At 69.5% G+C, this 27,206-nt stretch overlaps 1 protein-coding gene across 1 annotated transcript in view; it reads left to right on the top strand.

Annotated features, from left to right (window-relative positions):
• Positions 1–27,206, top strand: part of MEGF6 (multiple EGF like domains 6) — a gene marked incomplete at both ends in the record, with an annotated part of 73,523 nt that overhangs the window by 31,212 nt on the left and 15,105 nt on the right. The window contains 10 exon segments of the mRNA XM_080655490.1: positions 16,023–16,145; positions 22,028–22,153; positions 22,333–22,455; positions 23,719–23,841; positions 24,132–24,269; positions 24,553–24,672; positions 24,903–25,025; positions 25,358–25,531; positions 25,903–26,034; positions 26,674–26,802. Of these exon segments, the coding sequence (XP_080511616.1) occupies positions 16,023–16,145; positions 22,028–22,153; positions 22,333–22,455; positions 23,719–23,841; positions 24,132–24,269; positions 24,553–24,672; positions 24,903–25,025; positions 25,358–25,531; positions 25,903–26,034; positions 26,674–26,802 (1,311 nt within the window).

Here is a 27,206-nt window from a genome sequence, read left to right as displayed (position 1 = left end):
CCGGCAGCTTCTGGGGTGCCTGCCCACGGGCCTGGCCTCCGTGCTGTCCCCGGGCCGAGCCGCGTGGGACGCCCCGGGCGCTGACCCCGGACGGGCTGCCTCCGGCTGGCCCTGTGTGACTTGCTAGGAATTCCCAGAAAATTCCCGCTGTTGGCCTTGGCCGGCCGAGCTGAAGTCTGCATTCCAGCGGTCCCGTGGGACACGGCGCCCCCTGCCCCCTGACGTGCCTGGGGTCTCCCAGGGCCCCTCCCGGGAAGGACACCCTGGCCCGGCCGCAGCGAAGCCCGCATGGGCCTGGGCGTGGGACGGGGCGCCAGCGCAGGGGCTGCTCCGGTGTAGCCGGGACAGTGACCTCCCGTGGCCGCGCCCGTGGGCTGTGCCTGGTCTGCTGCACGTGGGTCCCCTCCGGGGCCGATCACGTGGCACTCACATGCTGTGGGGTGGCCGCGCGTCCGGGGTGCCGCAGGGACCGTGTGGCAGTTGAGGGGTTTGCAGGTGGGTGTCCCCCATGTGGGCCTGCCTGGAGGGTGGGGCTTGCCCGCCTCCTCCAGGCCAAGGGGGTCTATGGCGAGGGGGTCTGAGGCCCTGGGGTGGCCGTGGCTGGGAGATCCCGCGGCGCTCACGGCTTCTCCCCCCGCAGACGTGGATGAGTGCGCCATCGGCCACGGTCGGCCACGGTCGGCCACGGGGGCTGCGAGGGCCAGCGCCCAACTCGGGGCGGCTGCAGGGAGACGGCAGGACCTGCTGAGGTGGGCCCGCCTGGCCACGCCCTGCCCCTGGCCACGCCCTGTCCCCCGGCCACGCCCTGCCCCCAGCCACGCCCTGCCCCGGCCACGCCCTGCCCCGGCCACGCCCTGCCCCGGCCACGCCCTGCCCCGGCCACGCCCTGCCCCCAGCCACGCCCTGCCCCATGGCCACGCCCTGCCCTGGCCACGCCCTGCCCCGGCCACGCCCTGCCCCCGGCCACGCCCTGCCCCACGGCCACCGCCCACCCTTAGGCTCCTCTGAGGGGTCCTGGGTGGGGCCCAGTCCTTGGGGTCCTCCCTGCCGGACCCCCTCCCACGCCTTTAGGGGTCCACATCTCCCCTGAAGTGAGGTCGGGAGACTCAGAACCTGACGTGGGTGGGGGGCCCTGGGGCTGTGCAGGGTGGGAGGCTGCTGTGCCTGGGGAGGTGCCGGTGGAAAGATGGGGGGCGGCAGCTGGCAGAGCGCAGGCGGCTGTGTGCTGGGAGTGTGTGGGGCACCCGTGGGCACCGTGCCCTGCCAGGGGCCTGGAAGTGTTCACCAGCTCTGGGCTCACTCCGCACCCAGCCCCGTACCCAGCCCGGTACCCAGCCCCGTACCCAGCCCCGTACCCAGCTCCGGGCTCACTCCGTACCCAGCCCTGTACCCAGCCCCATACCCAGCCCCGTACCCAGCTCCGTACCCAGCCCCGTACCCAGCCCCGTACCCAGCCCCGTACCCAGCTCCGTACCCAGCCCCGTACCCAGCTCTGTACCCAGCTCCGTACCCAGCCCCGTACCCAGCTCTGTACCCAGCTCTGTACCCAGCCCCGTACCCAGCTCCGTACCCAGCCCGGTACCCAACCCCGTACCCAGCTCCGGGCTCACTCCGTACCCAGCCCCGTACCCAGCCCCGTACCCAGCTCTATACCCAGCCCCGTACCCAGCTCCGTACCCAGCCCCGTACCCAGCTCTATACCCAGCTCCGTACCCAGCTCCGTACCCAGCCCCGTACCCAGCTCCGGGCTCACTCCGTACCCAGCCCCGTACCCAGCCCCGTACCCAGCCCTGTAACCAACCCCATACCCAGCCCCGTACCCAGCTCTGTACCCAGCCCCGTACCCCGTCCTGCCATGTGGTAGGCTGTCAGCACAACCAAGAACAGACAGGAAGTTCCTGAGGCGGGGAGAGGGGAAGAGAGAAGTGAGGGGGAGAGAAAGGGAGAGGGAGAGGAGGGCTGAGGTGGGAAGAAGGCAGGTGGCAAAGCGGGGTGTCCCCTCACCCCTTCACCTGCGGCGGCCCTGCCTGGCCCTGGTTGACCGCGGGCTCAGGCATCTGCTTTCCCTCGGGGGGTCAGACGGTTGCTGTTGCCGCCCTCTCCCAGCGCTTCCTTCCCGACAAGAGCACTGTCTCCAGCTGTGGGCCAGCTGGGCGCTGTCTGTCCAGTCTGTCGGAGGTCGGGGCGGGGGACGGCCTGCTGGGCGGGTCTAGACGGGGTGTGGGGGGTGCGCAGGGAGGCTTTCGTGACCCTTTGCTCACCCCAGGACCTGGGAGCCTGTGCCTCTCGGGGTGCAGGAGCCAGGGCTGGGTGAGGGGGTGCAGGAGCCAGGGCTGGGTGAGGGGGGGCTGGGTGAGGGGGGGCAGCAGCCAGGCTGGGTGAGGGGGGGCTGGGTGAGGGGGGGCAGCAGCCAGGCTGGGTGAGGGGGGGCAGCAGCCAGGGCTGGATGAGCATCACCCGCCGAGCTATGGCTTCACTGGGACTCCCTTCGGAGAGCTGCGCCCCGTTGGGTGGCAGAGCCCACCCAGGCCTGTACCCTGACTGCAGGACACGCTGAGGCAGGGGAGTTGGGCGGAGGGGAGGAGCACCCCTCCCTAGACCCCGGGTAAGGAGGGGCCCCAGCTGCCAACCCCTGTCTTCCAGCAGTGCCCCCTAAAATGGGCTGACGCGCTGGTGTAGGGAATGAACCGAGGGTCCTAGGACATGCCAGGCCCGGGGCAGGCTCCCTGGGAGTGTCAGACGCCCCTCACCCTGGCCCAGGGTACCCACAGATCCCACAGAGCCCGGTGCCCACGGGGCCCACTCGAAGGACAGGACAGCCCGTGACACAGCCTCCTCCTCCGAGGCTCTGGACTCTGACACCTCAGGTGCCCTTGGGGGATCCGGGTCCCCACCCCGTCTGCCGTGGGCACACTCTCTGGCCTCGTGGGCCAGTGTCACTGGGCCTTTTCTTCTGCATCCGGGTTCCTGCTGAGGGCTCCCCAGCCCAGGGGCCTCCCCAGCCCAGGGGCTCCCCAGCCCAGGGGTCTTCAGATTGGGCCTGGGCCTCAGCCTTCCCATCCCCTGGTCCTTTCGTTCCTCCGCCCTCAGAGCCTGCTCAGAGCCTATGGGGCACCCCCCCACCCCTTGGCGTCAGGGGCCCCTGGCTCCCCCAGGAGGGCTTGTGCTGGGCCAGAGGCCATGCTGGCCAGCCTACAGGGGTCTCCGGAAGCGTGCTCCGGGCTCCCAGGCCTGGCCCGGGGTCTGCAGGTCTTGGAACGGAAGTCCACCCCTTGGCCCCGGGCACAGGTGGGCAAACCCACTGGGGGAGTGTTCCCTCGGGGTGTGGAACCCCTCAATCCAGGAGGTCCCGGAGGACAGGCACTGTCACCTCAGCAGAGCCAGCCGGCGAGGAGGATGGGGATGAGATGACCGGCAGGGGAGGGCCGAGGAGGATGGGGATGAGATGACCGGCAGGGGAGGGCCGAGGAGGATGGGGATGAGATGACCGGCAGGGGAGGGCCGAGGAGGATGGGGATGAGATGACCGGCAGGGGAGGGCCGAGGAGGATGGGGATGAGATGACCGGCAGGGGAGGGCCGAGGAGGATGGGGATGAGATGACCGGCAGGGGAGGGCCGAGGAGGATGGGGATGAGATGACCGGCAGGGGAGGGCCGAGGAGGATGGGGATGAGATGACCGGCAGGGGAGGGCCGAGGAGGATGGGGATGAGATGACCGGCAGGGGAGGACCGAGGAGGATGGGGATGAGATGACCGGCAGGGGAGGGCCGAGGAGGATGGGGATGAGATGACCGGCAGGGGAGGGCCGAGGAGGATGGGGATGAGATGACCGGCAGGGGAGCCAGACGGGAGGGAGTGGCTCCGACCTGCACCCGCTGCTGCGGGCCTGGCCCTCCCCGCCTCGCCCGGCTGGCTGAGCGGCTCGGCTGTTTGGGATGGCTGGGGCTCCGAGGCACCCCGTGGCCGAGGCTCTGCGGAGAGGCACGCGCCCGCTGTGGTTGCTCTGTCCCCCTGCAAGCCGGGCCTCCCCTGAAATGGAGGGGGCTCAGGGGTGGTCCCTGGCAGAGCCAACAGGAAATCAGGATGTTATGCGGGGAAGCCGAGCTGATGGCGGGGTGAGCACAGAGCCGCTGGGCTGGTGCCGGGGCCTGTGAAACCTGACCACGCGGGAGTGTGGCCAGACCCAAGTGAGAGTGTGTGTGTGTGTGTGTGTGTGTGTGTATGTGTGTGTGTATGTGTGAGCGTGTGTGTGAGTGTGTGTGTGTGTGTGAGCATGTGTGAGCATGTGTGAGCGTGTGTGCGAGTGTGTGTGAGCGTGTGTGTGTGAGTGTGTGTGTGGGTGTGTGTGTGAGCGTGTGTGTGAGCGTGTGTGTGAGCGTGTGTGTGTGAGCGTGTGTGAGCGTGTGTGTGTGTGTGAGCGTGTGTGTGTGTGAGCGTGTGTGTGAGCATGTGTGTGTGAGTGTGAGCGTGTGTGAGTGTGTATGTGCGAGCGTGTGTGTGAGTGTGAGCGTGTGTGTGAGTGTGAGCATGTGTGTGAGCGTGTATGAGTGTGAGCGTGTGTGTGAGCGTGTATGAGTGTGAGCGTGTGTGTGTGAGCGTGTGAGTGTGAGCGTGTGTGTGTGAGCGTGTGTGTGTGAGCGTGAGCGTGTGAGCGTGTGAGCGTGTGAGCGTGAGCATGTGTGTGTGAGCGTGTGTGTGTGTGAGCGTGTGTGTGTGTGTGAGCATGTGTGTGTGTGTGTGTGAGCGTGTGTGTGTGTGTGTGTGAGTGTGAGCATGTGTGTGTGAGTGTGTGTGTGCGTGTGTGTGTGAGATGTTCTGGGAGACCCTCCTGGAGCAGGAGCCGTGCGCTTGCTCACTGGAGCGGCCAGTGCCGGCCGGGAGGGGCATGTCCCAGGCGAGGCTGCTGCTTCCCCGTGGGGCGTGGCTCTGTGGGAGCCAGTCTTCCCCCAGGCCTCGGGCAGGTGCCGACCTGAGGCTCAGAGGCGGTGGGTCCCGGGAGAAAAGGGGTCCAGGGCAGAGCCCGTCCTGGCCACCCAGCGCTCCGTGTGGCCCCTCAGGGGAAGCTGCTCCAGGCCTGACGTTGGAGTCCGGGAGGCCCTGCATGGGTAACTCGGAACCTCGGTCTCTTCTTCATCTGGACCAGGCCCGAAGAGCACCCCGCCTCAGGGCCCTCGGGGGGCTCCAGGGAAAGCCTGCGGCCAGGCCCAGCGCCCGCAGCAGGCTCCCAGCCCCCCGCCGGCTTCAGGGGGTGCAGGGGACGGAGGGAAGGGCTGCCCCAACCTGAGGGCTCCCGATCCCACGTGGGCCTTGGGGCACTGCCCTCTCCTCCACCCTCACCGTCTTCTCTTGACCAGGCCCAGGGGTTGGGGCTACATCAGGTCTGGGGGTGACCAGGGGACCAGGACCCTAACCAGGCCTAGGAATAGAGACCTACATCCAGGCCCCATCAGGCTGTGCATCTGTCCCCTCCCCTCCCCTCCTTCCCTCTCCCCTCCCCTCCCCGCTCAACCCCGCCTGTAGGCTGTCACACTGGCTGGTGTGTGGCCTGGGGACCCTGTGCCATTGAGTGGGGACTTTCGGCCCCTTCCCAGGGGCAATGAATGCCACCGGGGAAAATCGGGGGTCTCTCTCCGTGAAGGCGGGGGGGGGGTGCCAGGCTTGGGGAGAGGCGTTGGGGGTCCAGGCCTGCCTTCCCCCCACACCAGGGGCGGGATTCTGCTAAGACCCTGCTGCCCCCTCCTTCCAGGAGATAAGGAGGCGGGACTGCGGGGGGGGGGGGGGGCGGGCAGCAGCTTTCTCCCTGTGCGGCCGCCGCCGCCCAACATGGAAACAGCGCTCTTTCCTGGGGGCTCGGCATTCCCCCCACGTCCCCCCACATTTTCCCCATCCCCTGCTGCTCCTCAGCTCTGGGGGCGTCCAGGGCAGGGCTGGGGTCCTCGTCAGGGTGTCCGCGAAGCCTGCGGGGTCTGAGGCCTGGCCCCCAGTCCTGCCCGGCTGTGACACCTGCTCCAGGCGGGCAGGTCTGCTGCCCTGTCCAGTGCCTCCTCGCCCGGGTCCGAGGTGCGTGTGCTCAGGGCGCCCTGCCTGTCCTGCCCGCCCGGGGGGACGCGGGTCCCGTCGTGTCTCCGTCTGGGAAAGGGGCCCGGAGGCTGACAGGCGCTCCTCACACCCGACAGCCTGGCGGGGACGGGAGCTGCCCTCCCGGGCTGGGTCCCCTGGGGAAGCAGGAATGTGGGGAGTGATAAGCCCTGAGGAGGGCGCCTGGGCTCGGGGCTCGGCTGGGTCAGGAGGCCCTGGCTGACCGGGGCCAGCTGTGCTGTCCTGGGGGCTGGCCGGGGCTGTGACGGGGGGGGGGGGACAGGGGGGCGGCTGGGGGCCCTCGGCTGGCACCTCCTCCTCTGGCTGAGGCTCGCCCTGCCCCGTGGAGCCAGCGTGGACTGGCTTTTGGGGGGAAAGCCCCCATCTTGTTCCCAGGAAGGTCAGCATTGGCCCCCCAGGCCAGGCCCTCCGGCTGGCTGTCCCCCCGCCCCCCAGTCCTCAGGCAGGATAGGGACGTACCCAACAAGGCGTCTGCGGCAGGGCGCCCCCCATCCCCCCCCCCCCCACGTTGGAGGCGCTGAGAGGGGAGCCTTCCCTCCCTGGCTCGGCTGAGTCCGGCCCCCGGTGACCGGATGCTGGCAGGTGCCTTCTTGGTGGAGGCCAAAGCAGGAACAATAACAGCGCAGCGAGCCAGCTTTCCGCGCGACAGAGAGACCAGGGGCCGCCCCGCCCCCAGCCCAGGCACTGGGCGGGCCCCCAGAAGGGGACCCCAAGACGGGCAGCCTGCAGGCAGGCGCCTAAACCAGAGCTTCAGGCGAAGGTGTGGACGGCGCAGAGGACGGGGAGGCGGAGGGCCGCTTGCATCCCGGAGCCCCTGATAGGACTCCCTGCTGTCAGTGCCTCTGGCTGCGTCTTCTCTCTGTCCACCCCCCCCCCTTTCCCTGCCACACCCCCGGGCCTGGCGCTTCTCCAGGCACCCTGAGAAGTGGATCTGGGCTGGACCCGCCTCCCACCCTCTCCCCCTTCCCTGCTCCCGGCCACGCTGGGTGGTGGGCTCCTGACCCCTTCCAGCTCGGCCAACCCCAAACTCTCTCCCCGAGGCCTCCGAACAGCGGTGGGGTGGGGACAGGTGGGGTGGGGTGGGGGGTGGGCAGAACACAGAGGGAGAGCCTGTCCTTGCTGCTGGCGAGGACACGAGAGGCCTGTCCTCAAAGAACCCGCGGGGCTAGTGGGTCTTGGGTTCGAGGGGGAGCGCTGGTGCCCAGCAGGGACCGCGGCTGTCGCATTGGAGCTGGGGAGTCGGGTCTTAGTCGGTGACTCTGTTTTACGGGGACGGCAGCTGTCCCCGAGCTCAGGCGGTGCAGCAGGTGGCCCTGGGGACCTGCAGGTGGCATGGATGGCCTCCCTGCCAGCCAGCTCCAGGCTTGGGCCCCGTGGAAGCTGGGCCCGGCCGAAGCTGGCTGCCGCCCCTGTGACCCCGCGTCCTGCGATCAGGTTCGGCCCCCAGGTGGGAAGAGGGCAGCAGGAGGGTGGCTGGGGGTCCAGCAGGCCGTGGGGTGGCTGGGAGCGGGTCTGGCTGTGTGCCTGGGGGCTCCATGGCTCGTTCCTTCTGCCCGTTGGGTGCCTGCCGTGGGCAGCAGTCCCCGTGGCATTCAGCCCTCCGTGGCCTGTCCTGCCTCTGCACTGGCAGCCCCCGGGCCCTCAGGTCCTCTGACGAGCAGGTCTCTGCTGCCTTCCCTCCCTCGACCGTCCTGAGGCCAACTCACCCACCCCCCCCACCCCGCCCCGAGAGCCTTCACCGCCTCCTCTCCTGAGTGCGTGTGAGCCCGGGCCCCTGTGGTCCCTGCTGCCTGGCGCTCAGGTGCCCCAGTGATAGCCAGGTCTTCGCAGGCGTGTCCGTGGTGGGGGCCGTGTCCGTGGTGGGGGCTGTGCCTATGGGGGGCCATGTGGTGGGTGGCGTGTCCATGGTGGGGGCCGTGTCCGTGGTGGGGGCCGTGCCTATGGGGGGCCATGTGGTGGGTGGTGTGTCTGTGGTGGGGGCCGTGTCCGTGGTGGGGGCCGTGCCCATGGGGGGCCATGTGGTGGGTGGTGTCTCCGTGGTGGGGGCCGTGCCCATGGGGGGCCATGTGGTGGGTGGTGTCTCCGTGGTGGGGGCCGTGCCCATGGGGGGCCATGTTGTGGTGGGTGGCGTCTCCGTGGTGGGGGCCGTGTCCGTGGTGGGGGCCGTGTCCGTGGTGGGGGCCGTGCCCATGGGGGGCCATGTTGTGGTGGGTGGTGTCTCCGTGGTGGGGGCCGTGTCCGTGGTGGGGGCCGTGTCCGTGGTGGGGGCCGTGTCTATGGGGGGCCATGTGGTGGGTGGTGTGTCCATGGTGGGGGCCGTGTCCATGGTGGGGGCCATGCCCATGGGGGGCCATGTTGTGGTGGGTGGTGTCTCCGTGGTGGGGGCCGTGTCCGTGGTGGGGTCCGTGCCCATGGGGGGCCATGTTGTGGTGGGTGGCGTGCCTGTGGTGGGGGCTGTGCCCATGGGGGGCCATGTTGTGGTGGGTGGTTTGCCCGTGGTGGGGGCCATGCCCATGGCAGGGACTGTGTCAGCGTTCTGGCCCAGGCGCTCCCGGCTGGACCGGCCTCGCCGTCTTTGCGTGGCTATGAGAGTCTGGGCAGCAGGGAGCCCGGGCGGGGGCTCGTCACGCGCTCACACACGTGCACACATGTTCGGAGGCCTCCCAGGCTCTGGGTCTGGCTCTCGACAGCGCCCCCGGGCAGAGACCAGGCCTTGGGTGTTGGCGTGGGGCTGGGTCCCGGTGCCCCAGGGGAAGAGCGCCGGTGATGCAGGCCCCCCCCCCCCGGGCCCTCCGGGGCCACGTGCGTCAGAGGGGGCTCCCCATTTCCGCCCGGCCCAGCCAAGGGCAGCGGCAGCAGCAGCGGCAGCCGAGCTGTCGGAAACGACCTGGTTTTGATTTCCCTTCCTCGGCCTCGGTGAGGGCTGAGGCGGTAATGGCTTTACCATGAGGCCGACGGAGGGACGGGAGGTCCGGGAGGTCCGGCTGGCGCTCCGTTCCGGAACCGGGTCCGAGGCGGCGGCCCTGGGAGAGGGGCTGGAGGCCGCTGGAGCCGCCTGCTTGGTCTCCGTGGAGGCAGGGTGGGCCGTGTGGGACCCACACCCGAGACGGACCCCTGCTCTGGGCTGGACTTGGGACGTCAGGGGGAAACGGCCAGGCAGGAATGTGGCACCTGGACCCAGTGGTGAGGAGGCTCCGGGCTGGGGGGCCGGCTCAAGCCAAGCCTCACGGACACGCCTCCTTCACGGCCCCTCCACCCTGATGGGTGGTCTGTCCTGCCTATAGCCCTGCCCCTGAGGGAGGCCCCCGAAGGCACCCACGCTGCTTTCTCGGCCTTCAAAGCCCACCAGCCTGCCCCAACCCAGTCACGTGACCTGCCCGACTTCAGGGGCAGCCAGAGAGGGTCCCATCGCTGCCACTGCGCTGTCACGGAGGACGTGTCGGTGAGCACCACGGGACAGAAGCCACAGGGGGTGGCCCTGCTGCGTTCCGCTTCCTGGCCCCCGCGGCCCGGGACATGGCATTCTGCCCCTGAGCTCCCTGCCGGCGGCCTGCCGTGGATGGGCCAGCGCTGAGCGAGGCATGGCATTTGGGGCGGCATGGGCCTCGCCCAGCCCGGGCCCTGGCGGGGGAGGCGTGGTCCCGGCAGGAGGAAGGCTGGGCCGGCGCGGTGGGGACAGCCCTGCTGCTGACACAGACATTCCGTGTTTCCCCATCGGGAAGGCATTTCCCAAACTGCATCCAGACCCACAGCCCCGGGCAGGATGCGCCGGGCCGCGGCGAGGGAGGCCGTGGGGGCGGTGGGCACCGTCTGGGCTGCCCGTGGCGTTCCGTACTTGGCAGCTGCTGCCCCTCACGGCCGTGCCTGAGTCCAAACACCCGGCCTACTGGGCACGGAGGCCCAGGGCCTCCTCCCGAATGTCGCCCTCCATTGGGTGGGGAGACCACTGCGCCCCAGAACCGTGTCCAGTGCAGAGCGGGCACACAGGTCGTTGAGTGAAAGGCACGAATGCCTGAGTGGGTGCGTGAGTGGGAAAGTGTAGAAGGACGGGCCCGGTGTGGGGGGGCACAGAGGCGGCGGCGGCTGGGCTGGGGGTTTGTGGCTGGGGGTGCTTTGCGGAGAAGGTGACTCCTGAGTTGGCACTGGGGGGCTGTGGAAGCGGGGGCTCCCCGGGGCCAGGCCACCCAGAGGCCGGAGGAGTCAACATCTGACCAGACTTCCTAGAAACCCTCCGCCCAGGGTCCAGCTCAGACTCTGAGCGAGGGCCCTTCAGCGGGTTCTGGGGGGCAGTCCAGGGATGTGGCCGGGACACCAGGGACAGCGGGCGAGCCGCAGAGGCCCTTTCTTCACAGTACACCCCCTCCTGCAGGTTCTCTGCCCCTCCACTCAGACCCCCTGGGGACCCACCAGGTGCCAGAGGGAGGCCCCGCGTGCCAGAGGGAGGCCCCGGGTGCCACAGGAAGACCCCGGGTGCCAGAGGGAGACCCCGGGTGCCAGAGGGAGGCCCCGGGTGCCAGAGGGAGACCCAGGTGCCACAGGGAGGTCCTGGGTGTCACAGGGAGACCCCAGGTGCCACAGGGAGACCCTGGGTGCCACAGGGAGACCCCGGGTGCCACAGGGAGACCCGGGTGCCAGAGGGAGACCCAGGTGCCACAGGGAGACCCGGGTGCCAGAGGGAGACCCGGGTGCCACAGGGAGACCTGGGTGCCAGAGGGAGACCCGGGTGCCACAGGGAGGCCCCAGGTGGGCAGCCCTGGGCGAGGGAGTGCTGCGTGCTGCGGGTGGCACGGGGTGGCACCCACGAGGGCTCTCAGGCTCTCGAGGACTTCCTTCCAGGACAGGAAGGACGGCGCTTCCTGTGCCCAGACTTGTCGGGCATTGGGCAGGCCTGGCTGCGCTGCAGGACCGCCCCTGCACATGGATGGCCTTTCTATTGGCCGAGGTCCTCCTCCCCGGACCCCGTGGGCATGGTGGCAGGGGGCACACCTGGTCCCGTTCTCTTTTCCAGGTCACCTGTGTTCCATGGCGTCAGGCCACGCCCCCCCCCCCCCCCCCCCCCGCTGGTCTAATCTGGCCCCTGCCCGCTGTGCAGGTGAGGAAACTGAGGCTCCGCGGGGTCCTGGGACATGTTTTTGCCGCCAGACTGTGCCTGCTTGTCCTCTGCTGGGCGCTGAGGACATGGGCCCCGAGCAGCCCTCCTGCGCCTGGGAAGGCCCTGGCAGTGAGGGACCCCTGCTCAGGCCGGGGTGTGAGTTGGAGTCCAGGTTGATAGAAAAGGGTGGTGGCAGAGCGACGGCCAGCGGGCCTGGGTCCCAGCAGCTTCTGAGGCGGTGGCAGGCCTGGCGGGGTGTCAGGGTGGGGCACCAGCGGCCGCCCGGGCTGCACAGATTTGGGGGCTGAGGCCAGGGCCTTCCAGGATGCCCAGCGGCTGTGGCTCTGATGACCCAGGGGAGGGCCATTTTGGACAGAGCTGGGGCCGAGGCCTGTGCCCTTGGGTAACATGGGGACCAGGGGTCTGGGGTTAGAGGCGTGTCCAGGCCTTTCCCAGCCGGACACGGGGGTAGGGGGTGGGGAGAGGGCTGGTCCCTGCCAGCCAGGCTTCCCTTGGTTCTGGGAGGGTGTGGCCAGACTCTGCTAGGCTCCCTCCGGGCACAGCCCTGGGCCCTGTGGGTGAGGCCCTGGTCTAGGGGAGAGCGTGGCAGTGCCAGGTGGGGGACATCTGGCTTGGGGGCTACAGGCATCGTCACCCCCAGGATTTCCACTTGGGTGGGTGGCCCCCAAGGGCCTGCTGCTCCCAGCCCCACCCCCAACCTGTCAGAACAGAACCCCATGAGCCCCTCTGGGAAGCCGGGCTTTGCAAGGGCGGCCTCCTCTGCCTCCGCCTCTTCCCTTGTTGGCACTGGGAACACGCGTGTGTGCGTCTGTGTCTGTAGGTGCCCGTCTGCAGGGTTCTGTGTCTTGGGCATGTTTGCACGCGTGGGCCTGTGTGTACACATGTGTCTGAGTGTTTGCTGGGCCCGGGGTGCCTGCGTTGGTGCGCGGGGCTGTCCCAGTGAGGGAACTCCGCGGAGGAATGCTCTTGGGGCTGGGAGCCTGGGGGACCCGCGCTGCTGTGGGGGCGGCGGGGCGGGGCGACGGGGCGGGGCGGGGGCGGGGGCGGAGCCGGGCGGCCCCTCAGCTCCTAGGATTTGGCCTTTACCTGTGGGGGGTGGGGGTGGGGTGGAGGGAAAGCTGAGAACTTAAAAGGCGAGGGGCGGGGAGGCTGGGCGGAGCGGCTCCTGGTGGCGCCCAGCGGAGCCGGAGGCAGGCTGCTGGGAGCGGGGAGCGGGGAGCGGGGAGCGGGGAGCGAGCCCAGCCTTCCCACCCGGCGCAGCGCATCCGCCATGGGGGTGTCCCAGCGCCGCAGCGGTCTGGCCGCGCTCTGGTGCCTCGGGTTTCTGGGGGGCCTGGCGCGCGTGGCGGGCACGCACTACCGCTACTTTTGGAGGGGCTGTTACCCATGCCACCTGGGCCAGGTCGGCTACCCGCTGGGCGCCGGGGACCGGAGACCAGGTGGGTGCCGGGCGGGCCCTGCGGGGCGGCGGGCCGGCCAGGACGGGGCTGCGGACGGGCGGGGCGGGGGCGTGCCTTCGTTGCCTCTTTTAAAGTTTGCGCGGGTGCTGACAGCCCGAGGGCAGGGGGGCGGGGCGGGGCAGCGCCAGTGCCCAGTTCCCGGACATGCCTGCCCTCCTGGGCGGGCTGCTGACCGCGGGGTGGCCGCCCGGCCAGAGGGAAGGACATCCCCCAGCCCTTGCGAGGGGCCCCACCGGCAGCTTTGGGGTTCATCCAGACGCAGGCTCCGGAGAGAGGCCCCGGGCGGGGAGCATTCTGGCGTCCAGGGTCCTCAGAGCCGGGCCCTGGGGTCCCCTGTGGGGGTGGCAGGTGCTGTCCCCTTCCTTCCCCCTCCCCCCAAGCCCTGTGAGCTGCAGGGTCAGCTGAGAGGACAGCAGCCCAGGGGAAGTGGGGGCACCTGCCCTCTCCCCCGAAGCTCAGATCTGGTCCCCATCAGGCCAGCCTCCCTGCAGGGAGCTCCTGGGAGCTCGGCGCCAGGGATTGGGGTGGGGGTGGGGGTGGGCTCCTAGTGAGTCCTCACCTGATCCCCTGGGGGGGGGGTGCGGCTCCATCCCCACGAGGTCCCCCGGCCAGGCCGGCGCTGCCACTCGGCCACGGGTGGCACTGGATGCCAGGAGACTGTGTAGCGTCCGGTGTGGGGTTGGGCGGGGCTGGGCTTAGGGGAGCTGGGAGGCCCTGCCCCGGGGCCTGCTTGGGCTTGTGAGGGGAGAGGGGACCGGCCCTTGGATAGTGGGTGCACTCTGCGGGGTGAGGCCTGTGGCGTGCTGGGGCGCAGGACTTGCTAACGGCTGACGGAGCTCTGTCCCCGAAGTCCAGGGGCTTTGGCACGGCCTTGTTAGGGCGGTTTCTGTCGGGGCAGCTGGTGCGACCTTGGCTGTGGGCTCCTGGGCGGGAGCTGGTGTGATGGGCGACGGTTGGTAGAGACCCTACGGGCCCCCCACAGCCTCAGGATGGGCTCCCCGAGGCACCGCCATCTCTTCCCCAGCTCTGCAGGCGCCACAGGGCCAGAGGGCTCCCAGGGGACCCAGCCCGGGCCGGCAGTGATGTCACCGTTCCAGGGTGTGTGCCATGTCTGGGGCCGCCAGAGTCCTCCGTCACGTCTGTCAGCTGAGGGCAGAGGACCACGGACGTTCCCGCAGAGCCGGGCCCAGCTGGTCCTCACAACTGCCCTCGGGCTGGCCCTGCCGCCGTCCGGCACCGCGAGGCTTCAGCGCCAGGGCCCAGGGCAGGGCGGCGGGGCCAGGGCCGGAGGGCGAGGCGGGTCCCCGGCCGCTGGCAGTGCCGCTTTGGGGTGGGCAGGGCCGGCGTGGGGTTTCCGAGAGGCTGGGCTGGAGGCGGACTGGAGTGCAGCAGGAGAGCTGGCCCTGCGGGCGGCAGGTGTGACCAGGAGGGAGGCTGGCTCTCAGGGACCTAGGCCTGAGCCTGCCCCCCCACCCACTTCCTCTGCCCACACTGCCCGTCACTTTGGTGTCCTTGCGGCCGTGGGGCTGCTGGGTCTGCCCGACGGGCAGCTGCTCCTCCGGGGCCCCCTGCGTGCCCTGGACGGCGGTGCAGCTGCCCGCGGACGTGGCCTCAGGGCAGGCTCAGCCCGGCCAGGTGTCTGCGGGCCTCAGGGGTGTCTCTGCTTCGGGACGGGTGCCCTGCCACCTGGGCCAGTCTCTCCTTGGCTGAGCGGCTGTGGGGAGCCGGGGGGGGGGGGAAGGGGGGGGAATGATGCTGCCAGCATCCCCGCCGCCTGCCTGCCCAGCGCCGCCTCCGGGGGTCACATCTGGGGCGCATCGGTGTCCTATCCCGGCTCCACCTGCCTGCCACCCCCCAGACAGCACACGAGGCACCCCTTCCCCCAAAGCACTCCCGCACCCGGCGCTGCCCGCCGCCCTGCCCGCAGCGTGGGTGAGCCCCTCTGCTCGCTGCCCCAGGTGACTTTCCCGCGGAGCCCTAGGCCTGACCTCCCACCACACCCGGTTCCCTCTGCGCCCCGAGCCTCTCTGGGGCTCTTTTGGGGGCCGTGAACTTCTTGCTTCTAAGCTCCTTCCTGCGCGTCCTCCTGGCTTCGTCCGAGGACACCCCGGGTCACCTTGGTGCAGGCGGAGAGGCTGGGCCGCACCTGCCCTCCTCTCTGAGGGGCCTGGGAGGGGCCTGGGGTCTCCCCAGAGTGGACATGGCTGTGCACGGAGCAGAGGGCCCTGAGCCCCCGGCAGAGACCCTGGGTCCTGCGTGTCGTTTCTGGAGCTCCAGGCACGTTCCGAGTGCGTGGACTGGTGGCAGGTCCATGCGTGGGAAGCATAGCCTGGGGGGGGGGGGCTCGGGGACGGCAGGGGGACCCTTTCCCGGTGTCACCTCCGCATCCGTCCCAGGACTCTCAGGTGGCTGCAGCTCGGGGATGGGAGCTGGGGGGGGGGGTGCGTGGGGGGTGAGGGGCAGCGTTCCTTGGGTGGCGCTGGAGGGCGAGGGCACGGACTCCGTGGATCATCGGGCAGAATTAGGGGGAACCTCGCTCTGCAGCCACTGGGAGCATGTTGTCTGCCCCCGAGGTTTCCCCGCAGCTGAGGACTCGCCCCCAAATCCCTTTTCCTCTGATGGAGCCACACGGCCACTGGGCCTTCTCCGCGAGGCCGGCCAGTGGTCAGGGCCTCTTGTTCTGGGTGGGGTGCCGGGCTGATAGGGGCTCGGCTGGTAGACCCTCAGGAGCGAGGAGCATCTACGGGAGTTCCCTGGACGGCACCTCCCTGGCAGCTGCCCGCGCTCCAGGCCCCACTGTGTCCCTGTCCTCTGGGCAGAGGCCTGTTCCTCCCGCTCGCTGTGTCCCTGGGGCAGGCGGTCCCTCCTGGCTCAGCCCCACACCCTGTGCCACCTCCCGTCCGTCTGTCTGGCTGCCCTGAGGCCGAGCGGGGCAGGAGTGGGCTTGGAGGCAGGGCGGGAGGCGACGGCCGCTGAGCCCTCACACCTCTGCATTCCTGCAGAAAGGGGGGCCCTCACACGGTGCAGCCCGGGGGCCCCCAGTCCTGGGGACAGTCGCTCCACCCTGCTGCTCCCTCTTCAGCCTCTGCCTTGGCCCAACCTCTGCTCCCCAAGTTCCGGCTGACCCTGCAGGTCGGGGTCCTGCGCCTCCAGCCAGGCGTGGGGGACAGGCCCCCCTTCTCTCCTCTCTGCCTGGCCAGAGCCGGTGAGGGGCTCGGGGCGGGCTACAGGCGTGACGAGACAGAGGGTCTGGGGCCTGGGCTGTGAGGGGTGAGCGGACCCGGGGCCAGCGCCGAGCGGGGGGCAGCCGGGTGGGTACTGGCTGTTAACCCTCGACCCTTGTGCCCCAGATGTGGATGAGTGCCAGGTACACAACGGCGGCTGCCACCACAGGTGTGTGAACACGCCCGGCTCCTACCTGTGCGAGTGCAAACCCGGCTTCCGGCTCCACGTGGACGGCAGGACCTGCCTGGGTAAGCTCCCCTGGGCCCCGCGCCCCTCCTGCCCGCCTGGCCTCGCGGGTCCCCGCCCTGCTGGGTACGCCAGGTCTGGGCCAGGGCCGGGTCCCTGCTCCTGGGCTGACAGGCGGACGGGGCCCGGCTCCTGGGCTGACAGGCGGACGGGGCCTGGCTCCTGGGCTGAGAGGCGGACGGGGCCCGGCTCCTGGGCTGACAGGCAGACGGGGCCTGGCTCAGGTTCAGCGCTGTTATAGGGCCCCGTCCAGCAGCGGGTGGGAGGCCGAGGGGCCCGGCTCCCCCATGGGCTGGGCCCTGTGACCCAGGGCCTCGGACCGTCTGCAGCCATGCCTGAGCGGCCTGGGATGCCCGGGTGGCTCCCCTGGAGGGGCGTGTGCTCTCGTGACTTGGGAAGGGGCCCTGGGCTGCCACCAAAGCCACCGTGGCCCGTCAGCGGGGACCAAGGCTGGCCGTGCTGCCCCGAGCTCCGGGAGGCTTACGCTGGGCCGTGGGGGGCTGGTCGAGGCCGGGCCTGGAGCGGGGGGCAGGGAGGCCACTCATGCTCTGCAGGCTGGGCTTCCAGGGCCCCAGGAGCCCGGGGGTGCGCTGTCTCGGGCGGAGATACTGAGCAGTGGGATCCTGACCCCCCTCGCCCCGTTCCCCTGTGGGCTCTTTCGCCGTGGGGAACAGCCCCATGGGGAATGGGCCTGGTGGAGGTCCTGGCCCCAGACTGTGGCCCTGCCAGTTCAGGGAGAAGGGGTGAAGGGGAGAGAGCACCAGGGAGAGAAGGGGTGAAGGGGAGAGAGCACCAGGGAGAGAAGGGGTGAAGGGGAGAGAGCACCAGGGAGAGAAGGGGTGAAGGGGAGAGAGCACCAGGGAGAGAAGGGGTGAAGGGGAGAGAGCACCAGGCCCCCATTGAGGCAGAGGGTGAGGGGCTGGAGGCCAGGAGTCTGGTGTTTGTTGAGCGGTCAGTGCCTTCCCTTACTCTCCCCCTCCTTCTTCCCTCCCCGTCCCGCTGGCTCTGGACACAGGTGCTGGGGGCACAGGGCTGACCCCTCCCTGCTGGCTACTGTCTGTGAGGCCCCAAGGGGTCGTTCTCTGGGGCAGGGAGCGAGATGCCCCTTCTATCCACCCTGGAGACCGTGAGGGCTGGGGTGGGCTCCGAGGGCCCCCTCCCGCATGCCTGGCTGCCGTGTGGCAGGCGGCCTGCCAGCCGCGGGGGGCCCCCCAGCGCACTCACATGTCCAGGCTGCTGCTGGGAGCGAGGCAGCTGCTCCGTAAAGTCTCCCTGCTCAAGAAGTGGAAACAGATGCAGGAATGCTGTGGTGTGTGGTGCGCTTCAGACACAGCCACGGGGCACCCCCAGCTGCTGCCCGCGGGGTGGGGGGGCTTCGGGGAGCCACGGCCACGCGCTCTGTGTCCTCAGGGCCCCAGGTCTCCCTGGATGTCCTTCCCACGCCCCTCGGGTAGGTTCTGCTCGGAGGAGGGCGCCTGTGGGGGCTGGGCCTGGTGGACACCCACCGGCCCCTCCCTGCCGTGGCTCACCCGTGAGGGGCCTGGGTCTGGGACACACCCTCCCATCCCCTCGTCTCCCCACCTGCGCTGATGGGGGCCTCTAGGAGACACTGGCGGGGGTGACAGGCCAGCAGCCTGCGGAGGGGAGGTGCCCTTTGGGACTTCGGGGGACCCATCGTGGCCTCTAAGCGTGGCCTTGGGCTGCTGCTTCGGACGGGGTGGGCCCTGGTGCTTTCTCCGGGGACTGAGCAGCAGGGACCCGCGGGCAGGCGTGCAGTGTGACGTGGGGCTGGTGCCACCCTGCGCGTGGCCCTGGAACATGGCTCCGGTGGCCGTGCACACGACTGTAAGGGAATTACGTCCTGTGTAGTGCTGAGGCCCCATCCGCAGGGGGCACGGGCAGGACGCACAGGGCTGAACAGTGAGTGACCCCGAGCTGTCTGGGTTGGGGGAGGGGCGGGCAGAGCCCAGGTGAGTCTCTGCTCCTGGCCCAGCTGGCAGCCGCCCTCCTGGCCCTGCCGTCCTGACCCCGCCCCCCGCAGGGCTTCCTGGGAGGAAGAGCCGTGGATGGCCACTGACCACACATGTGACCACACATGTGACCACACGTGGGATGAGGTGCTGGGGTCTTAAGCCCAGCCAGTCTGAGGGCAGTAATTACGGAACCCCAGGAAGCCAGTCCCGAGACAGCCAGCTGATGGAGGCTGCCTCAGGGGGAGCTGGGGCTGGGCCACCATTGGCGGGCTCACCCCCAGCCAGCCTGCCTCACCCAGCCCCCGGCTGGCCAGCTCGGGCTGGCCTTGTGCCAGGCCTGGGGGCCAGGGCCTTGCCAGCGGAGCCACCCTTGAGGTCGGCCACTCACAGCCCCCACCTGCCCCTTCCTCCGTGGCACTCTGGTGCCCCTGCCCCTGGGCTCCAGCCTGAATCGGTGCCCAGGTCTCGGGTGCGGCCCCCTGCACCCCAAGCTGGGAGATCCGCTGGCAGAGGCAGAGTGGGCCCCACCTTGTAGGACACGTGTTTTTTAGACGTCCCGTTCCCTGCTCGGGTGAGGTTCTGTTCCCTTGTGGATCTCCAGGCCTCACACCTGAGGCTCCCGAGTAGGGCGGCCCCTGCTGGCAGAAGGCAGCGTTGCAGCCCAGCTCTATTAGAACAGCCGTGGGCAAACTACGGCCCGCGGGCCGGATCCGGCCCGTTCGGCTGTTCTATCCGGCCCGCGGAGCCGAAAGAGCGGAGGGTTCTCTTGCTCTCCCCTCCGCTCCTTTACTTTGAATTTATATTAGTTCACACAAACACTCCATCCATGCTTTTGTTCCGGCCCTCCGGTCCAGTTTAAGAACCCATTGTGGCCCTCGAGTCAAAAAGTTTGCCCACCCCTGTATTAGAACCTGCAGCCCCCTGGCTGGAGCCCCGAGTCCTGGAATGTGCACGCTGGGGAGTGAGGGTGTATCCGTCAGCGCAGGCAGCTGCAACAGACACCGCAGGCCGCGGGGCTTCACCGACAGACGTTAGGTTTCTCGTCGTCCTGGAGGCTGGAAGTTTCAGATCCAGGTCAGTCCCGGTGGAGAGCCCGCTGCCTGGCTGCGCCTCTCGCTGTGTCCTCATCGGCCGAGAAGGGGACACAGAGAGATCTCGTGTGTCTTCTTACAAGGACTCAAGTCCTACGGGATCAGGGCCCTGCCCTTCGGACCTCATTTCACCTTAATTACCTCCATGGAAGGCCTGCCTCCCCATACAGGCACACTGGGGGTTGAGTTTTAGGGGGACATAGGCATTCACCCTGTTAGGGATGGTGGAGCCCCTAGTCTTCCATGTTCTTTGTTTCTTTTTCATACTTTTTTTTAATTTTTATTGATTTTAGAGAGGAAGGGAGAGGGGAAGAGAGAGAGGCAGAGAAAGAAACATGGGTTAGTTGCATCCTGTATGTACCCTGACCAGGACTGAACCCGCAACGAGGGTAGGTGCCCCGACCACCAGGGTAGGTGCCCCAACCAGGAATCAAACCGGTGACCTTTCAGTGCCTGGACCAGCGCTCAACCGACTGAGCCACACTGGCCGGGGCACCTCCCATCTTCTGATGGGCTCTCAGCTTTGCTTCAGGCCTGAGCGTGCTTTTTTTTAAAAAATATATTTCTAGCCGAAACCGGTTTGGCTCAGTGGATAGAGCGTCGGCCTGCGGACTGAAGGGTCCCGGGTTCGATTCCGGTCAAGGGCATGTACCTTGGTTGCGGGCACATCCCCAGTGGGAGGTGTGCAGGAGGCAGCTGATCGATGTTTCTCTCTCATCGATGTTTCTAGCTCTCTATCCCTCTCCCTTCCTCTCTGTAAAATATCAATAAAATATATTTTTTAAAAAATTTAAAATATATTTCTATTGATTTCAGAGAGAAAGAAAGAGGGAGAGAGAGAGAGACAGAAACATCAATGATGGGAGAGAATCATGTGACACGCCCCACACCGGGGATCAAGCCCGCAACCCTGGCATGTGCCCTGACCGGGAACCGAACCGTGACCTCCTGGTTCCTACGTGGGCGCTGAACTGCGGAGCCATGTCAGCACCAGCTCTGGATGCTGGTGGCACAGGGGCCGGCCCTTCCCTGAGCGCACAGCCCTGCGCCCGCGGCAATGTGCCCGCTCAGACCCCGGGGCCTGGCTCAGGCTGTGCCAGCGGCACTGGGCTTGGCTGCCTCCTGGCGCAGCCCCGGAGCCTCTGGAACGTGTTAGAGCGGGTGCGGCAGGGTGGGGAGAGGGGGGCTCGGGGGTGTGAGGCGGCACGGGACCTGGACCCCCTCCACCTGCGCCCACCTGCCCGAGACTCCTCCCCCGTGGGCCCTGGTGGGCTCAGTGCCGGCTGCCTCTGGGCCCGTCCGGGGCGCTCTGCTGTCTGGAGGGCCTCCCCCCCCCCTCCCCCCCGCTCTGCGCCGGCCCCGCCTGGGCTCCCAGCCCCGTCTCTGTGAGCCTCCCGCCTGCCAGCGACGCCCTATGGTTCCTGTTAGGCGTCCTGGCGTTGGGCAGGCAGAACCAGGCGCGGGCTGCTCAGGCCACGCTCGGAAACCTCCGGGGAGGGGGGTGCTTGCGTAGAGCTGTCTCAGGTGAGGCAGGCGGGTCTTGGGGGTCCGGACAGAGTCGGGGGTAGGCGGGTGGGGAGGAGGCTCAGGCCAGCTATGATCGGGGGACAGAGCCGTTTCTGCTCCCCCCTCCCCCGCTCCCTGCGCCCTCCTCTGCACCCGGGCTGGCTTGGCCCCGAGGCACCCTCAGCGAAGGCAGGCGCCCACCTCTCGCCCCGCGTGGGGAGCGGCAGGTCCCGAGGGCTGTGTTGGGCTTGTTTCAAACACACTTGCTTTGAAGGCAGCTTTGCTGTTGGCAGGCGTGGCCGGGGCCTCCCTGAGCGCCAAGGCCACTCACGTGCTCGGCGTGCAGCCGCACGGCACCAGCTCCCCTGCCTCGGGGCTCTGCCCCCGCGGTGCCAGGCGCGTGCTCCTGGCTCCCAGACGCGCAGAGGCGTCTCGGGGTGAAGCCCTGGCCCCCGCAGCCCCAGGTCTGCTCCGGGCCCTGCCGCCGGGACGCAGGCACCACATTCCTGTGGTTTTGCTCTGGCGTTCTGGGCCGACGCCTTCCCTAACCACGAGGCCACTACCAGAGGCTCCGTGGAGCTGCCAGAGGCCCCGTGCCACCCTGGGCACCCGGCCTCGCTCAGCACCTCCCCCAGGCCCGGCCCGGCCCAGCCACCTAGTACCCAGCACCGCTCCGTCCGCCGGGCCCGGCCGAGCCTCTCCCTGTAGGTGCCTCGTGGAGGCCTGGACCAAGGTTGTCCCAGGACTGGGACTGGGGTCCCGGGTTCCGTGGCCTTGCCCAGTGCTGTCCCCACAGCCGCTGGAGAGGAGGGGTGGGGACTGTGAGCTCAGGTTTCGAGTGGGGCCCCGGCTTGGGGTGGGCAGGAGGTGCACTGGTCCGTCAGGAACCAGGGGCCAGGCCTGTGGGCCGTGGCGGCTGCCCGTGGCCACCCCATGCCTGCCCCTCTGCCCCGATGACCAAGATAGTGGAATGTCTGCGCCTCCACCACCCCTTGCTGGCCTGCCACCTCCTCCAGGGAGCCTCCTGGCCTGCTCTGCCTCTGAACCCTGGACACCCTGCTCCCAGTGGGTGCTGGGAGGCGCCTGGCTTCCCCTGAGCACCCAGAGACGCACTGCGCCCCGCAGCCCCTGAGTGTGGGCCGAGAAGCAGGGGTGCCCGGGAACCAGACAGGAGGCGTTGCCCGCTCGAGGCCCCGACCTCGGGGATGGAGGTGGGAAGGAGGGGGCTCAGAGTGGCCCTGCGGTCGCGCCACCGCCTGCTCCACGGGCCCCTCCGTCTCGCCGTCCCGGGCTGACCTGGCTCTCTGTCCCCAGCCATCAGCTCCTGCGCCGTGGGCAACGGCGGCTGCCAGCACGACTGCGTGCAGCTCACGGCGACGCAGCACCGCTGCCAGTGCCGGCCCGAGTTCCAGCTCCAGGAGGACGGCAAGCGCTGCGCCCGTGAGTGTCGCCGGCCGGGAGGGAGCCTGCGGCCCGGGCCCGGGCAGGGGCAGGAAGCACTGCCCGCCCTTCAGACCAGCGGGGCGGGCGAGGCCCCGGCAGGAGTCTGGAGCCCTCGGGGTCCCCAGCTCCCACCCGAATCTCTCCCCTTTGCTCTGTTCCTCTGGCGGTGGCCGCAGGCAGGAACCCGTGTGCAGACCGGAACGGCGGCTGCATGCACACGTGCCAGGCGCTCCGGGGCCTCGCCCACTGCGAGTGCCACGCCGGCTACCGGCTGGCAGCTGACCGCAAGGCCTGTGAAGGTAAGGCTCCCTCCCCGGGGCCAGCCCCGCCCGAGGGCCACTGTGGAGGGTCCCCCGGGGCCTGCCGGCTGCATCCGGTCCCCCCCGGCTCTGGGTGCAGGGCTGGCCTGGGATGGCGTGGGCCCCTCTGCACGGCGGGGGGCTGGGCAGCGGGGCAGGAACGCAACAAGGGTTGCTTCCAACCTGAGCCTCATTTGGGCAGCGATGGGCAGACTTCAGGTTGTGCTTATTTATTTACTTATTCATTTTTAATATTTTTATTGATGTCAGAGAGGAAGGGAGAGGGAGAGAGAGAGAGAAACATCAATGATGAGAGAGAGTCATTGATCGGCTGCCTCCTGCATGCCCCCAACTAGGGATGGAGCCCGCAACCCGGGCACGTGCCCTTGATCGGAAACGAACCCAGGACCCTTCAGTCCGCAGGCCGACGCTCTATCCACGGAGCCACACGGGCTGGGGCTGCTTTTTTTAAAATTATTTTTAAATTTTTTTATTGATTAAGGTATTACATGTGTCCATATCCCCCCGTTGCCCCCTGGGGTCACTAAGCGAGACGTGCTGGTGAGAGGAGAGAGGAGGGGAAAGGGAGGCGCTTCCCTGCACGGCCGGCTCCCTTGTGGCCTCAGGAGTCTGGTCTGTTAACCCGCTGGGTGCCGCTTCCTGGAAGGGACCGCCACACCCGGCCGGCCGGGCCTTTCGGGTGTCCCCGCTCCCCCGTGTGACCTGCAGGCGCAGGACCGGAGTGGGGCGGGTGGCCGCCAGGGCCGCTGCAGGTGTGGGAGCTCTGGGTGCAGGGGCTGGGAGGGCTCAGGGAGATAATGGGGGGGCGTGACCCAGGCAGAGGCTGGGACCCTGGGCTCCGGTCCCGCTGCCCCAGAGGCTGCAGCGCTAAGGCCCTCCCGGCCCACCTTGCAGGGGCGTGGGGAGCATGGGGGAGGGCACAGCTGAGAGCCCGGGGGCGCAGAGAGGTGGCGCCGCTGCCATGCTGCTGGCAGGGCCGGCCATGGGGGGGGTGGGAGCTCCGGAGGGCAGAGTGTCCGCGGTGCCCCTGCCCGGGGAGAGCTGGGTGATAAAAGTGGGTGCTCAGAGGGGCCAGCCGGGCCTGGAGCCAGAGTGCAAGTCAGGAGCGGGCATGAGGGGGCCCCTCCTGGCACAAGGGGCCTGAGCCCTGGCCCGTGGCGGGTCCCCGCACACCCAGGCACCTCCCTGGCGTCTATCTTCGGGGCCAGCACCCAGAGCCCTCCCCCATTTTCTCCCATCCAGACGTGGACGAATGTGCCACGGGGCTGGCCCAGTGCACCCATGGCTGCCTCAACACTCGAGGGTCCTTTAAGTGTGTGTGCCATGCGGGCTACGAGCTGGGGGCGGACGGTCGGCAGTGCTACAGTGAGTGGAGGGTGTGGGCGTGGGCACCAGGGCTGGGAGGTGGTGGCAGTAGTTTGCTTTGGACACGCTCCCCTGTCAAGGACAGTGCTGGGCGTGGGGGGGGGGGGGGTGGGGGAGGGCAGGGGTGATCAGGAGGCCAGCGGTGCCAGAGCCGGGCCTGCCCAGGCTCCCTGCTGCCTCTCCCAGCAGAGCGGACCTGGGGGCCCTGGCCGGCTGCTGGGTCAGGGCAAACCCTGGCAGGTGGGGGTCACTCAGGCCCTGTCCCACGCCCCGGGGTGGGTCTCGCTCAGGGATCGCGATGGAGATTGTGAACAGCTGCGAGGACGGGAACGGCGGCTGCTCCCACGGCTGCAGCCACAGCAGCGCGGGGCCCCTGTGCACCTGCCCCCGCGGCTTCGAGCTGCACGAGGACGGGAAGACGTGCATCGGTGCGAACCGGCTCCCCGCAGGCCGCGCCCCGAACCCTGATACCTGAGCCCCACCTGTCACACCCACAGCTCGCTCCGCCCAGGCCGGGGGGCTCCCCCAGCCCCCGAGGGACCCCTCGTCACTCACTGCGGAGAGAGGGTCCGCCCCCCAGGCCCCAGTCCGGCCCACAGCAGCGGGTGGCCCTGTGGCCGTGACATCTGCCCTGGGGGTGTGTGCGCACCGGCCGGTGGGAGGGGCGCCCATGGGGGTCCCCGGTGCCAGCGGGCTCCTGTGTGCCCCCAGATGTCGACGACTGTGCGGACGCGCCGTGCTGCCAGCAGGTCTGCACCAACAGCCCCGGTGGATACGAGTGCAGCTGCTACGCCGGCTACCGGCTCAGCCCTGACGGCTGCGGGTGTGAGGGTGAGCGGGCGGGCGGGGCGCCTGGTCCGCAGGGACCTGCCTGCTGGCTCCCTGACCTCTGCTCGCTCGTCTCTCCCGGGGCGGGCGTCCACCATCACTCTGAGCCTGGGGAAGCGGGGGAGATGGCTGTGGGGGGGGCGTCACCCCGGCATAGCCTCTGGGCCTCGGGCCAGCCGGCAGGGCGGGGCGGGAGGGGTCTCCTAAGCCCCAGCAGCCCGCTGTGCCCGCAGACGTGGACGAGTGCGCGTCCGGCCTCGGCGGCTGCGAGCACCACTGCACCAACCTGGCCGGCTCCTTCCAGTGCTCCTGCGCGGCCGGCTTCCGGCTGGACGAGGACCGCCGGGGCTGCACCCGTGAGTCTCGCCCGTCACATGGGGACCCTCGGTGAGGGCGGTGTGGAGAGGGGCCCGCCTACATCCAGGGAGGGAGCCGGGCCTGAGCTCCCGGGGGCGCGGGGGGGGGCGGTCAGGGCCCGGAGCCTCGTGTGTCCTGAGAAGTAGGGTCAGGAGAGCAGCTGGGACCCCAGCCCCCAAGACCAGGGCGAGGCGGGGCCTGGGGGCAGTCGTTTGGGGCCTGGGTGGGCTCAGGCAGGAGCTGGCTCTGGTACCAAGAGGGGGGGTGGGGGGTCGGGGAGGTGGCCCCGAGGACCGGGTGGCAGGGGCTCAGGGCCTTTGTGTCCGCGCAGCCCTGGAGACGCCCGAGGGGGACCCGGCCGGCCGGCTGCCCTTTGCGCGGCCTCTGCCCCACATCTCGGTGCTGGCGGACAGGCTGCCCCACCTCTTCCAGGACGACGACGTGGGGGCCGAGGAGGCGGAGGAGGCGGAGGCCCGGGGCGCACTGTCCCTGGAGGAGAAGTTTGGTGAGCAGGGCGCCCGGGCTTCGGATCTCGGGGAGGCGGCCAGGGCCCCCGAGGCCCCCTCTGACTTGGGTGTGAGGGAGGGACCCTTGTCATGGCCGTTAGACCACGGCTCAGAGGTGCAGCCACCTGTGGAGTTTGCACAGCGTGTCGGGGGCCGAGCCTGGACCGGACAGGCCCCGAGTTCCCGGGGAGGCCCCCCCGGGCCTGTGTCTTCTCCCACCTCCCACCTCCCACCTCCCACCTCCCACCTCCCACCTCCCACCTCCCACCTCGCCCCGGGGCTTTCATGGACGGCCCTGTGCCCCTCCCGGCCCTGTGCCCTGGAGCCGGTGGTCTGAGCCCTCGCCCTCGCCCTCGCCCTCTGCCCGCAGTCTGCCTGGACGACGCCTTCGGCCCCGACTGCAGCCTCACCTGCGCTGACTGTGGCAACGGAGGGGCTTGCCTCCCGGGCCTGGACGGCTGTGACTGCCCCGCGGGCTGGACTGGGCTCGTCTGCAATGAGAGTGAGGCTGCGTGGCGGGGGGCCGCGGCGTGGGGGGCGGTGGGGGTGGGCCTGGGCTGGGCCGCCCGTCCGGTGAGCTCCTTCCTGGGCAGGGTCCACGTGGGCCGCCCACTCTCGCAGCCACTCACTCATTTGTTCCGTGTCTACTGACCCCCGGCCCTGTGCCAGGCGTCTGTCCCTCACAGTGGGCGGGGCTCCAGGACAAGGAAGCCTGGTAACGGGGGTGGGGGGGGTCCTTTCATATCCGTGGGGGCAGCAGGTCCCCGGGCCATAGCCTGCTGGTGGCCGGAGCTCATTGGACACCTGCTCTCTCTCCTCTGTCCGGAGCCTGCGCCACGCCCGCCCCACGACCCCAGACCGGGCGGCCCTGGAGCTTGGTCTCAGGCCTTAGAGCCTCCCCGGCGTCTGCCAGCTGAGAATGCTGGTGGGGAAGGTGGATGCCGGCGTTCGGAGGGACGGCACGTGGCCCCCCTGCGTGTGGGCGTCAGGGGACGCGCGTCACGCGTGTTCTGGGCAGTTGCTTCTGAACTGGGCGGCTCAAACCCCAGAGGGGGCCGCAGTGTCCCTGGGGGGCGGGGGGGGGGGGGCTCTGGGTCCGAGTCCTGCTGCGGCCGTGACCCGGGCGCCCCTGTCCCTGCAGCCTGCCCTGCGGACACCTTCGGGAAGAACTGCAGCTCCGCCTGCAGCTGCCGGAACGGCGGGACCTGCCACCCCGCGACGGGGGCCTGCCGCTGCCCTCCCGGCGTCAGCGGCGCCCACTGCGAGGACGGTGGGTGCCGCCCACGGGGCAGCTGGGGGGCGGGAGGGGAGGCAGCACCTGTCAGCCCCCCGCCTGGCTCTCTCCTGTCGCCTTCCTTCCGCGGGGGAGGGGGCAGCAACACGGAGAGGCCCGTTGCTGAGCGAGGAGCTGGTTCCCCTTGTTGGCTACGTATCGGCGCTGAGCGATAGCAGGTGGAGGGGACGGACGAAGAGCACTTTGGAAGGGTTCCCCCGGGAAGAAGTGAGCTCCCCGTTCCTGGGAGCATGCAAGCAGAGCTCTGATGGCGGGGTGGGACTGGCGGAGAGCGAGCGTCACCCTGGCCCGTAGCTGCGCTGGAGGCCACTGCGAGCGCGTTTCCGGAGGAACCGGAGCGTCCACGTGGGTAACGGACGCGTCCCCTTACCGCCTCTCTG

This window comes from Plecotus auritus (assembly GCF_963455305.1).
Source record: "Plecotus auritus genome assembly, chromosome: 2".
Taxonomy (NCBI): domain Eukaryota; kingdom Metazoa; phylum Chordata; class Mammalia; order Chiroptera; family Vespertilionidae; genus Plecotus; species Plecotus auritus.
This window is presented reverse-complemented; position numbering and strand designations above follow the sequence as displayed.